General features: G+C 42.1%; 1 protein-coding gene across 1 annotated transcript in view; it reads left to right on the top strand.

Moving 5' to 3' along the window:
* Positions 1-3,475, top strand: part of btaf1.L (B-TFIID TATA-box binding protein associated factor 1 L homeolog) — a 58,949-nt gene extending 55,474 nt beyond the window's left edge. The window contains exons 37-38 of the mRNA XM_018225191.2: positions 232-402; positions 1,940-3,475. Coding sequence (XP_018080680.1) covers positions 232-402; positions 1,940-2,086 — 318 coding nt within the window. The 3' untranslated portion in view covers positions 2,087-3,475. The remainder of the gene's footprint in view (positions 1-231; positions 403-1,939) is intronic.
* Positions 3,476-13,125: the final 9,650 nt, after the last annotated feature.

The following is a 13,125-nucleotide window of genomic DNA, read 5'->3' as shown; positions in this document are numbered from 1 at the left end:
AATCCAAATCCTAATTTGCATATGCAAGTGTTAGGGGTGGTAACTTTTTTTTTTTTTAACTTCCTTGTTTTGTGACAAGTCACACGATTTCCCTCCCTGCCCCTAATTTGCATATTAGGATTTGGTTAGGCTGAAAAAGGCAGAATTCTGGATTCGGTGCATCCATATGTAAAAGCAGGCATAGCTAAAAAAAAGGCGCTTTTTTTTTTTTTTCCTCCCTTCTTCCCCTAGAAACGTGTGGTCAATGTGTACAGACTTATAACAAGAGGAACCCTGGAAGAAAAGATTATGGGACTGCAGAAGTTCAAGATGAGTATTGCCAACACGGTGATAAGCCAGGAAAATGCCAGCTTGCAGAGTATGGGCACCGACCAGCTCCTGGACTTATTTACACTCGATAAGGTAACATTTTCAGTAGAATCTGTGGACAAGCCATTTTGAGCAGGAAGGCCAACAACATATTAACAGCAGGGATTTGTTTATACAATGATAGATATTGTCTTAATTTACAGTAGAACCAGACTAGTAATACGTAGATTCTGGCAAATATCAGTGGACCTGCTGTAAATGCAACAGTCACTATTTATTGGAGCCATATGAGACTCTTTATATTAAATGCCAGGGCCTATATTGAATCTCTGTCTAGTCCTGACTTGCAGTTTCAGTTTTTACTAGATCTTTTATGATTGTTTAAGAAAACAGCTACAAATGAAATTGGGAATACCTGGGGTTGCACTTTTTACATTGGCAAAGTCCTGGCATGGAGCAAAGTCATTGGTGGTTTGCATGATGTTGGGAGTTGACATTTAGTGGGTGGGATTGCCCATTGTCTGATCACCACGTCATTCTCTTCAGGGTCCAGTCTGCATTTCCGAATTTTGGTTTTACCCCGGACAGATGGCATGTCTATGTATAGCATACAATAATTATCTGGAAATTAAAAATTCTATTCTAATTGACTTAAAAGGGTTGTTCACCTTTAAATGTAACTTTCTCCAGTTTGCGATTTCAGCTATCCAGTTGCTAGGGTCCAGATTACCATAGCAACCATTGACTTGCATAAGAGACTGGAATATGAATAGGAGAGGGCTGAATAGAAAGATGAGAAATAAAAAGTGTCAATGACCAATCTGTAGCCTTACAGAGCCTTTACTTCTATATGGGGTCAGTGACCCCCATTTGAAAGCTGGAAAGAGTCAAAAGAGAGAAGCAAATATTTCAAAAAATATATATAAAAAAAGAAAAAATGAAGGCCAATTAAAAAGTTGTTTCGAATTAGCCATTACTTTCACTTTCCATTCAGCACTTCCTAGATGTCACTGCTCTCCACTCATTCCCCCGTTCTCTTCACCATTTAATTGTGTAACCAGGACATGGGGATGGACATCAGGTCCCCCATTGTGGTGCACAAACAAGATTCTGAGATGAAGGCTTGTCTTAATAATAAGTGTCCACAAAATGGCTCCTGCCTGCTTGTTAGTATTATGAATTACCAGACTGAGGGAAACAAAATTTAAATAAAACATATAGTAAAAGTAAAGTATATTTTGCTTGGCTAACATGATAAATTAGGATTTGGAATTATTTCTTAAGGTGGCAGGTCCCCTTTAAAGAACCACCCCTTTTAAAATTAGGGCTCGTGTGATGCGGCTTTGCTTAAAACTGACCAGAGAAACCTCAGGTGACTTTTCTCTGCTCACTAAATGTTGAGCGACAGCGCCTGATGTTACTTTTCTCACTAATTTAATTTTCAGCCAGTCTGGCAGTGGCAGGGCTTCAATCTCACAAATATTAGCAGTTCATAAACTGCTAATGTCTAAAACTAGGGGGGAAAACGTGTATTGCCAAAGTGGTTTTTGGTGCTCTAAAGATATTCTACGTTCATTTGTTTTCCATAATATTGACATTTCCTCTTACCCTTTCCTGCCCGGCTTCTTAGGACGGAAAAAGCGAAAAGGCTGATGCTGCCAACAGTAGCGGCAAGACCTCCATGAAGTCCATTCTGGACAGCCTGGGAGAGCTGTGGAATCAGGAGCAGTACGACGCGGAATTCAGCCTCGACAAATTCATGCATTCTCTGAAATAAAACTCGCACCGCTGCACTCGCTCACTTCCACTTCTGCTGATATTCAGCAACGTGAACCTTTTTTTTTTTTAGCTTGTGGCATCAAGCAGACTCGGCTAGGAAAGTGAGGTGAGAGAGATTGCCAACGGGAGAAAGTGTCAGGAATTGGGGGGGGAAGTGTCAGGAATTGGGGGTAGGGGGGGGGGCGGGTGTAAGTGTAGTCCTACCTGCGGGGTCCCTCCAGTCTGGCATGTGGTAGGTCTAGCAGCCCTGAACTTATTCAGTCTTAAATATGGAATCTGAAATGATCCTGGTGCATTAGTTGCAGCTGGAACTAATATATATATATAAATAAAATAGCAGGGTTTTATGCACTGCCAGCTGTAATTCCGAACCATTCACATTACTGGCATTCTTAGAGGCAAATTCTTCGAATGAAATGTTTTTATTTGACCTGTAAAAGATGCAGTTATCTATCGATTGTTTTTCTTTCTCCTCATACCTTAAATGTTATTCATTGCTACTCGCAGCTTCCAGAGTCTGTGACCAGTCAGTGATGAGCGGCTCATGGACTTCAATAAGTTGCTGCCGTAGCCAATCATGTCCGCACATCACTGGACCAGGGCTCAGACTTCTGTTTGCTGCTTCTAACTGGCAACGATGACGGATAGCCATGAAAGGAGCCCTTTAATCTGTGCTTATCCAATAGAAATGCTACAGCACATTTTAAGGGTGACTTGTGTCACTCCCAATCGCTGGCAGAGAGAAGAGCTCGCCCCTAAAGCTGCAGAAAGCAAATTCATATTTAGCAGTAAAAGATGTTTTTTAGATTCTCTGTCCCAAAAACCTTGTAAGTGTTGCTTTACTAGAATCTGTTTTTTAATGAATTAGCTTTTTTTCCCATGTTCAGTTGTGGATCGACTCAGCCTCGGTATAGAACTTCCCAAGCACCTCCTGTCCAGTTTACTAAACACCAATTTCTTCTGTGAGGGGAGAGAGTTGCCTATAGATCTATGCACGAATACTATATGCGGAACTATGAGCCCCTCTAGAAGCAGCTCGGTATATAGAAGCCGTATACATATTCTTGCACATCCAGTGTCACTTTGTGTAACAGACACAAGTCCCGCCCCTCTGTATATAGTTTTACTGTTTGGTTATTCGGTTGGTGCATCCACTGTAGCCTTCCTGGTTTCTCCGAGTGACTTGCGGGGGGGCAAGGAAAGTGGCCGCCCATGGGTGGGAGTTCCATAGGAATCGCTTCATCTGTATTACATGAGATATTAGGAAACAACGCTGCAGCTACAACCATGAAGAAGACGCTCGTTGTCATAACGTTGCTTTGTGCTGTAATGAACTACCATTCCATTAACAATGTGGCAATAAAAAGCCCTAACCTGTTTTTAAAAATGTCGATTTTTTTTTTTTTTTTTTAATTGACAAGATAACTCTATGCCGTAGGAACTGAGAGCATTTATTGCAGCGCCTGGAGAAATAATAATAATAAACAATGGAGTTGTATAAGAGGCTCATTTGCTCCCCCTGCCCTTTTCTCTCTATGTAGAATGACTGGTTTACTAAATGTCCGTGCGATCAGTAAAGTGTTTGTTACCATTATTCTTTCAATTATATTTAGAGTAGGGCTGGCAAAGAACAAACACAAGAGCTTGCACTCACTTACCAAGAAATTGTGTCCTAGGGAAGTCCAAAGGTTTGGCCTACATGTGAGGAAGCCCAAGGCATGGTTCCCTCTCAGTCACCCATGGACTCTGCTCAGACTCAAGCTGCACATACAGGAACCGATTAGATCCTAGGCTATAGCCTAGGGGCCCATTAGTGGTAGGGGCCCATGAGTTTTCTAACAGGTCCTGGGTCTGGTCTGTAGCCCCCCCTCCCCCAGGTGTGCACCAAAGGCTTAAGAGTTGAGCGCGGTGTGCTCTCGCACACATGCGGTCAGACGCAGACATGCAGTCTGACTCTGTCTGAATTCTTCATCGTCTTACTCAGTCGTCACCACTCTTGCCACCCAAGCCCAAGAGTTGCCTGTTTTATTAGCTTGCAGCTTACTGCACAATTTAAGCACCTGCACACTGTTTTCTCTCAGACTCCGTCCGGGGCAGGCAGCTAGCTAGAGCAGAGGTGGGGGTGCCCCAATAATTCGAAAGTTAATTGCAGATCTATGCCGAATAATTCGAATGTTATTTGCAGATCTTCGCCGTGTTTTTGGCAGTGTCCACACCACGGTTTCTGAAAAAGCTGAACACCACATAAATATGCTAGCGTCATGTGCCATTGCCTAAGCTTTAAACCACTAGCGTATTTAAAAAAAACATGGCGCCTACCCCACTGAAATAAAGCCCTGCCCTAGAAGGGGCCCTCACATGTTCTTAATCCACCACTGCGCTCATCCAGGCCTGGATTTGTGGAAAGGCCACCAAGGCCCGGGCCTAGGGCAGCAAAATCAGGGTTGACGGCAGTTAAAAATCTAGTCTGACCCTGTCCCTTCCCCTGTGCATCAAACCTGGAAGTGACGTCACTCTGGCAAGGGATTTGCTTTGTGACCCCAGAGGTGGAATTACAGGAAGTTTAATTCTCCCAATTGCAATAATACGGAAATCTGTGTTTTTTAACCTAAAGGATAGGGATGCACAGAATTCGGTTCGGTATTCGGGCTTTTTCAGCAGGATTCGGATGCGGCCGAATCCTTCTGCCTGGCCGAACTGAATCCTAATTTGTATATGGAAATTAGGGGCAGGGAGGGAAATCACGTGACTTTTTGTCACAAAACAAGGAAGTAAAAAATGTTTTTCCCTTCCCACCCCTAATTTGCATATGCAAATTAAGATTCAAATTTGGTTCGGTATTTGGCCGAATCTTTCATGAAGGATTCAGGGGTTCGGCCGAATCCAAAATAGTGTATTCCGTACATCCCTACTAAAGGATAAATACAGTGACAATTCCATATCTCATATGTACAAAACACACGGAAGTAAAGGTGCCATCTTTTCTTCCTTAGGAATCCGGGCAGGGGCGGTACCACTGATGTCAGAGGCAGGGCTGATGATGCGATAGGGCAGTCCAGTGACGCAAAGGGGTTGGGCCAGTGACATGGCAGCTCATGATAGGCCAAATCGCTGAGGAAGCAGGGAATAGGCTTGCCCGGCTTTCAGTCTTCTGAAAACCGGGCAGGTATTTTTGAACCGGACAGCAGGTGTAAAAACCAGACAGGTGGCAACACTACACAGAAGACTCGACGAATTCCATGTCTGTCTGCTGCTGCAGCTTCGTTCTCCAGCTCTGAATTCCTCTTCTTAAAGGACAAGGAAAGTCTAAAATAGAATACGGCTAGAAATGCTGTATTTTGTATACTAAATATAAACATGAACTTACTGCACCACAAGCCTAATCAAACAAATGATTTATGCTTTCAAAGTTGGCCACAGGGGGCTGTCATCTTGTAACTTTGTTATACATCTTTGCAAGACTAAGACTGTGCACATGCTCAGTGTGGTCTGGGCTGCTTAGGGATTGTCCTAAACAAAGCTGCTTGAGTTCTGCATGGCTGGGAAGTAAGGCGGGGGCTCCCCCTGCTGTTCATAAGTATGATTGTTTCCCTGCTCAGCAGTTAGGGACCATCTGACAATTCCTATCCACATCAGTAAATGAAGGGAGAATTTCACTGCATACAGTCAGGTTTCTTATAAAAACGTTACACATTTTTTAATTAAAGTATATTGGAGATAGGTTTCTTTTTCATTAAAGAAAGTAAAAATGGGATTTTATTATTTTGCCTTTCCTTGTCCTTTAATGGGGAAGAACATTGAACCCTTCTCAATTCAGAATAACTTGTAAATAGGATCTTACTTCTGCAATTTATCCTCTGGAATGTTACTCCTATCAGTATATGGTCTGGTCCTCCCATATGTAGCTGGGGTGTCGGAAAAACTTAGAAGGATTTTTAATAAACACCACATCCCTATCTGCTTTAAACCCAGCAACACACTGAGGCAGCAACTGGTTCACCCAAAAGACCCAACTCCAAAGCACAAGAAGAGTAACATTGTGAGTGCAGTGAGGAGTGTTCTGATTTGTATGTGGGAGAGATACCAAACGACAGTTACACCAGCGTATGGCACAGAAGAGTCAGCTCCTCTGGTCAGAACTCAGCCGAGTACCTACATCTAAAAGAAAAAGGACTGAAGACTGCCAAGTCCAGATTCTAGACCGGGAAAGCGACTGGTTCAAAAAGAGGTGTGAAAGAAGCCATATATGTATTATCTGAAAAATCAAGTCTGAATAGAGACGCGAGGGGTGCGACATCTGTCTGCCACATACAATTCTGTTTTAGCCCCTCTCCCTGGAAGGTTTAATAAATCATCATAGCTCCAATCTTGCTAATATAATCAACACCTAACTTCATAACATCCTTGTGGATTATGATAAACAGATTATGTTGATTGGAGCAACATTCCAGAGGATATAGTGCCATATATATATATATATATATGTGTATGTTTTATATAAGTTATTCTGAATTGAGAAAGCCAGTTGGATGACTGCTCTCAAGAAAAAAAAACAGCAAATCCAGTTGATTTGACTTATTTCTATAGATATTCCATGACCTGGATGAATGAGAATCTTCACTAACATTGAGCCCATTTGTAGGAAACGTGTCCATGGAGGTTTGTGAAGGATTCGCCGGCCAGAGCCTCATTCACATCTCCCTGCCCTGATATAATGACTCTGATATAATGAGTCCAGGATTTGGTTCCAGAATCGGCAGTATTGAATAGGAGTCCCGATCATGTGACTTTTTGTGCAGTCCTTTTTAGGGTTTCCTGATCTTCATTTACATATGCAAATTGTCAGGCTCACATTTATTTAGCCAAATCCTTCATGAAAAGATTTGAACAAATCCCAAACTAGAATAATCCGCGCCCCCCACAAAAGAACCATTTTCTGCTGAATATTACAGTTTCTAGTCTGAAAGGGGAAGAAAGTATGTATATTAAACACTTCAAATTTCCAGCAGTTTTCTCTAGCAACCAGGCAGCAGTGTGAACGAGAGGCTGGAAGATGAATAGGAGAGTCTGAATAGAAGAACAAGCAATACAAAGTAACAACAGTAACAATGGTCAGAAGAGGAAGATGTATAATTAAAAAAAATAAAGACAAAACAACGGAATTAAAAATATGATGTTCTACAAACTAGCTGTGTTGGTGGATCCCAGAATCACATGACAGCTGTCTTCAAAATGCAAAGTTAAACCAATGTCTGTAAGACTGAGGCACCAAATTCTCATTTCCAATTAAAGGAACAGTAGCACCAAAAAAAAGTGTTTTCAAGGAATGACAATATAATGCAGTGTTGCCCTGCACTGGTAAAACTGGTGTGTTTGCTTCAGAAACACTACTATAGTTTATATAAACAAGCTACTGTGTACCCATGGGGGCAGCCATTCAAGCAGAGGATACACAGTAGATAACAGATACAGTACGTACTGAAGAATCCCATTGTATACTACAGAGATTATCTGTTATCTGCTGTGTAACCGGAGCCTTTTCTTCTATAAATGGCTGCCCCCATGGCTACACAGCAGCTTATTTATATAAACTATAGTAGTGTTTCTGAAGCACACACACCAGTTTTACCAGTAGAGGGCAACACTGCATTATATTATCATTCCTTGAAAACACTTTACATTTTTTGGTGTTACTGTTCCTTTAATAGGAAATGATATTTTGGTGCCTCGGGCACTTTTATTTTTTGGTTTTACTGTTCCTTTAAGCAAATAACTTTAGCCGTGAATTCACATATATTTATGTCCATGATCATTCTCCTTTAACTGTTACGGGGGTTTGGGTGTTAGTTGCTCTTGGCCACTGGCGTTAGAGTATCAAGAACACGTTGATCCTTCAGTGGTCCCTTATTCTCTTCCAGGATGCCAACAAGCTGGGCAGCCTGAGGATAAGTTTGGAGAGCACAGGGCCTTAGTGTTTGTGACATGGGAACTGGCACTGCAGCTCTTTCACTACAGCAAAGTGAGAGCCAGACTAGAATCGCCGCCCTGTATAATAAGCTGAGGGCTTCCAATCTCCACTGGCGTCCCATCTGCCTACAAGGAAGTCCCTTCTCTCGTGGCTGCATTGGTGGCCATGCAAGTGGTGCCGGGGTTGTAAATCATTTGCATTCAATCTAAGCAGTATCTTAATTTCAAGTGGGATTGAGGGAATGAAGATTTATTTTTGGAGGGGGGCCAGGTTGATATCCCATAATCCCCCTGCGACCTTTGCCACACCACTGGCAACAGTAAACAAGGGAATGGCTAGTAATGTTTGTAATGTGAAGTTGCCGGAGAGGGAAAACTACCATGCGGCAGAGCAAAGACTGCAGGATCTTCTATATGGAATGTAAGTGCTGAACCAGGGAGACATGTCCTCCGCTCAAAGCATATTCACCACAAATATCCAACCAGCGGTCGTGAGGGAACCTGCAGAGCATGACAACCACTTCACTAATGCAACTGTATCCTGATTAGTTCATCAGTTACCAGTGAGTCTTACCCAGTCCTAAACGGAAACCAGGGCCCTGCCAAGACCCAGAGACATATGATACGTCTGCATCCAATTCTTTACACCAAAAATACACTTGGTACAGTACGTGGCACATTAATAAATCTCACCTGTCGTTTCTTATTCATGTCCAAGGTGCGTCCCAGTGTTACAGGGGGTATTTTCTAATGATCCAGTTGCAGTGCTTAAAGGGCATGTAAAGTCTAAAATAGAATAAGGCTAGAAATGCTGTATTTTGTATACCAAACATAAGCATGAACTTACTGCCCCACAAGCCTAATCAAACAAATGATTTATGCTTTCAAAGTTGGCTACAGGGGGCCACCATCTTGTAACTTTGTTAAACATCTTTGCAAGACTAAGACTGTGCACATGCTCAGTGTGGTCTGGGCTGCTTAGGGATCATCATAAACAAAGCTGCTTGAGTTCTGCATGGCTGGGAAGTAAGGCGGGGGCTCCCCCTGCTGTTCATAAGTATGATTGTTTCCCTGCTCAGCAGTTAGGGACCGTCTGACAATTCCTATCCACAGCAGTAAATGAAGGGAGAATTTCACTGCATACAGTCAGGTTTCTTATAAAAACTGTACACATTTTTTAAATTAAAGTGTATTGGAGATAGGTTTCTTTTTCATTAAAGAAAGTAAAAATGGGATTTTATTTTTTTGCCTTTACAATCCCTTTAAAGGAGAATTCAACCGGTAACTAAAAAACCCTACCCCCTACCCAACATAGACCCCCTCCCCCCCCAGCCTAGCTGCCCCCCCCAGACAAATGTCTGGGGGGGGCAGCTAACTTTATACTTACCCCTCTGTGCAGATTCAGGGATGGGAATTCATGGCAGTTATCTTCCGCGTCTTCTTCCGGCTCTTCAGTAAATTCCGTCCATTTCGACGCATGCGCAGTTGCGCAGACTGCCGTGAACTGTGATCCCTGAATCTGCATCGAGGGGCATTTGCCCGGGGTAACACTTAGGCTGGGGGGAGGAGGGAGGGGGGGTCTACATAGGGTAGGGGGATAGGGTTTTTTTTAGTTACAGGTTGAATTCATATCTCCAACTGTCCCATTTTTACAGGGACACCCTCTTTTGAGAGCTAAACCTGCAGTCTCTCAATTGTACTGGAAAGTCCCGTTTTTCTCTGCACTGAACAGCCAGAATAAGAAAAGAGCCCAGAACAGCCACAACAGAAGATAAGATACATTTGTAACAATTCAAATGCATCTAGATAAGCAAATAAGTAATTGTAAAAATATAAAATAGCAGGTCCTAGCTGAAGATTTGGTAGAATTTTTGGAACTCCCTTGTTTGGTTTCTATTAACTCTTTATCTAAAACATTTTGGAATGATCATGGGTCAGACTCAAACCCGTTATCAAAATCGTTCACCATATGGGCTGAGTTTTTACAATGTCAAGTGTCCCCCTCAGATTTGGTGAAATCTATTAATAACTATAATAAATACATTTTAGCTGAGATTTTAAGCTTATCCATCTTGGCTATGGCATTTTTTTTTCTAAAAGTACTTCTAATATTCCTCTATCATATTGTCCTAAATGTGACGAGATGAATGTGTCACTTTTCCATTATCTATGGACTTGTCCAAAGATTATTCTATTTGGGGGGGGGGGGGGTCACTCGTTTTTTAAATCTTAGACTGAAGATAAAAATGAGATTGTCTCCATGTTTTGCTTTACTGCATCTAGATATTAATAAACTTTCCTCAATTCCTAAGATACATTTTATCTCCCATGAAAGTAAGTTACTGACTACTTTATTTCTAGCTGCTTCTAGGAAAGCTTTATTTAATTTTTGGTTACAAAAAGAACCCCCCTCGTTATCGGACATCATTTCTTCTATGAACCAGTTTAGCTGGCGAGAAGTCTTAATAAGTAAAACTAAAGGAAGTATTTCCAAAGATTATTTCAGGCTGATTTGGTCTCCTTATTTTGAGATCTGTAACTCCAATACTGGTGATCAAATCATTTGCTTTCTTCCATTGTAAAAAGATTGGGGTAGTCCGGCATTCCAGATGATGAATGGGCTTTTTCTTTCTTTTTATTGCATCCACTCGTTTAGTTCATTTTAGTTAGTTCTTGTAAGTTTTCAATGTTTCTTTATTGATTTGTATACATTTTTGATATCATGCTGTTGTGTCAAATGCAACATATTTGCTTTATCTGCATAATATTTGCTGTCATTTTGATTTCATTTGTTTAATATGAAAATAAAATATTTCAAAAGAAAGACCATCTCCCAAAGACTCCTTTATATCCAACTAATACATTTTTTTAAAAATGATTCTGTCCCACTCTGCTATGATGTCACAAAAGGGGCGGGGCCACACAGGTTTATAAATACTGAGGAGTGCCGGGTTAGGGTTGGGTGCAGGTGGTGAAGGGGTGGGCTAGGGAAGGATATGGGTCGACTTTTTGTTCTCCTTTATCAAAGGCCACTTTACATTTGCCCAACCAGCCCAGATTTGTGGCAAGGCCACAAAAGCCCGGATCTAGGGTGGCAGAATTTGAGGGGCGGCATGTTGCCCAGCCGCATCAGGAAACGTGACTAGCACTGGAAATTATTATTTGGAAGGCGCAGAACCTATATTAATTTTATTTCTGGGGTGCAGATCCCAAGGAGACCGCCCAAATGAAGCCTCCAAAAACTGAATGCACATATATAATTTAAGGATCGCACACCCAATTTTAAAAAAAACAAAAGTTTATTACATCAAAAATTTACATATTTGGCCCAATTGACACTTACATATTTGGCCCAATATTGGCCAACGCGTTTCGACCACGTGAGTGGTCTTCATTAGGGGCAAATAATCCATAAATTACAAAAAAGAGTAAAATAGGCTACTAGCACTGGAGATGCATGTCAATCTCCAGTGCTGTTCTGGACCGTTAAAACTTGCACGTATGTGCCTGCACACACGCACAGGAAGAGGAAGCAGACGGGGCCTGGCAAGTAGGAAGGGAACGCGCAGCTAAGAAGGAAGGGGGCGGTTCCTAGCAAGTAGGAGGGCGACGGCTCTTGGCAAGTAGGAAGGGGACGGCACGTGGCAGGGGGGGGGCTACCGGGGGAAGTGAGGGGACGCACCGGCAGGGGGAGGGGGGCTTTGAGCAGAGTTGGCCTAGGGGCGGCCAGTTTGTAAATCCGGGCCTGTGCCCAAGCTCACATGATCTCACAGTACAGGCAAAAGGAAGACAAGTTAGTGGTTTATCCAACTAGATTTAATGTGGTTTGATAACAGAAAGATAAATCGTGTCCAGACTACAAAGTTTAAGCAGTTGTGAGCAATATCAGCAGGTTTAGTCTCAGTACTGGAATTTCATACATTTAGTCCAAGTGAAGAGAATAAATGTTGGTATGAGAGCGGGCGAGCAGAAATCGAGCATGTCATACAGTACATGGAAAATACCAGCTGGAAGGAGGAGATACAGTGGAGTAGGAGCATAGGAAAGGCATGTTGGGAAAAAATACAACCGTTTTACTCTAAAATTGTTTTAGAAAAGTGATTTTATAGCATTTTCTAAACATTTCGGGTTGCCGGGCAGGTCGCTAGTGAATGGCTGCCGACTTGAGGTCTACCCATGACAAATACCTTTATACAAAATGTGTGGTGAGAAGAGAGAGAAAAAACAGACTGACGGCACATAGGAAACTGTATAATGTTCTTCTATACAAGGCAGGTCCAAAGGAATGACTTGGCTAATGTTTTATTTCGATTTTGCATAAAGAGATATCAGAAGACTCGAGATTGGTGACCTATTTTCGGACAGATCACCCTGCCATTGGGTAAGCACAATCCTTAAATTTAATTATCAAGAAAAGATTTTATATTTGGTAATGGACTATAATTGGAAAAGTGCTTATTTTGTCTTCTGGTGTGGTAGGAATTTGCAAGTGTTGAGAACTTGCTTGCGGTGAAGATAAGTTGGTAAATGCATTCAGCACAAGACAGGTTGTAGATTTTACGGTTTATTGGTTAAAACCATATGAGAATTATTGTAAAATAGCGAGTTGCACTCGCACACCCTGGCCTTTAATTGAAGATAATCCCTGGTGCACAGCAATGGTGGAATCGGCGTCCCACCTTGTAATGACTGTGTGCCAGTGAATTTTCTTCTGATCCACAATTATTGTAAAATAACCTTCAAAGTTTGCCCCAGGTCTAGCAGCCCATATCACCTAGAATTTGAAATAAATGGCAAGCGCACCTAAAACTTCCCTTAGCTGTGCAGCTACATGGACCTTCAGTCACATTATGTTAAACAGCAACGGATCAAACCTCTTTAATTGAGGCTTTATTACAGGTTATCTTGTACAAAGGTCCAAAGGGGAGTTTGTTCCAATTGGCCTCTTCTATTATGGTGGCCATACACTGAGAGATCCGCTCGTTTGGCGATGTTGTCAAACGAGCGGATCTCTCCCCAATATGCCTACCTTGAGGTGGGCAATATTGGGCTGATCCGATCGTGAGCCCT

This window comes from Xenopus laevis, chromosome 7L, assembly GCF_017654675.1.
Source record: "Xenopus laevis strain J_2021 chromosome 7L, Xenopus_laevis_v10.1, whole genome shotgun sequence".
NCBI classification, from domain to species: Eukaryota; Metazoa; Chordata; class Amphibia; order Anura; family Pipidae; genus Xenopus; species Xenopus laevis.
This window is presented reverse-complemented; position numbering and strand designations above follow the sequence as displayed.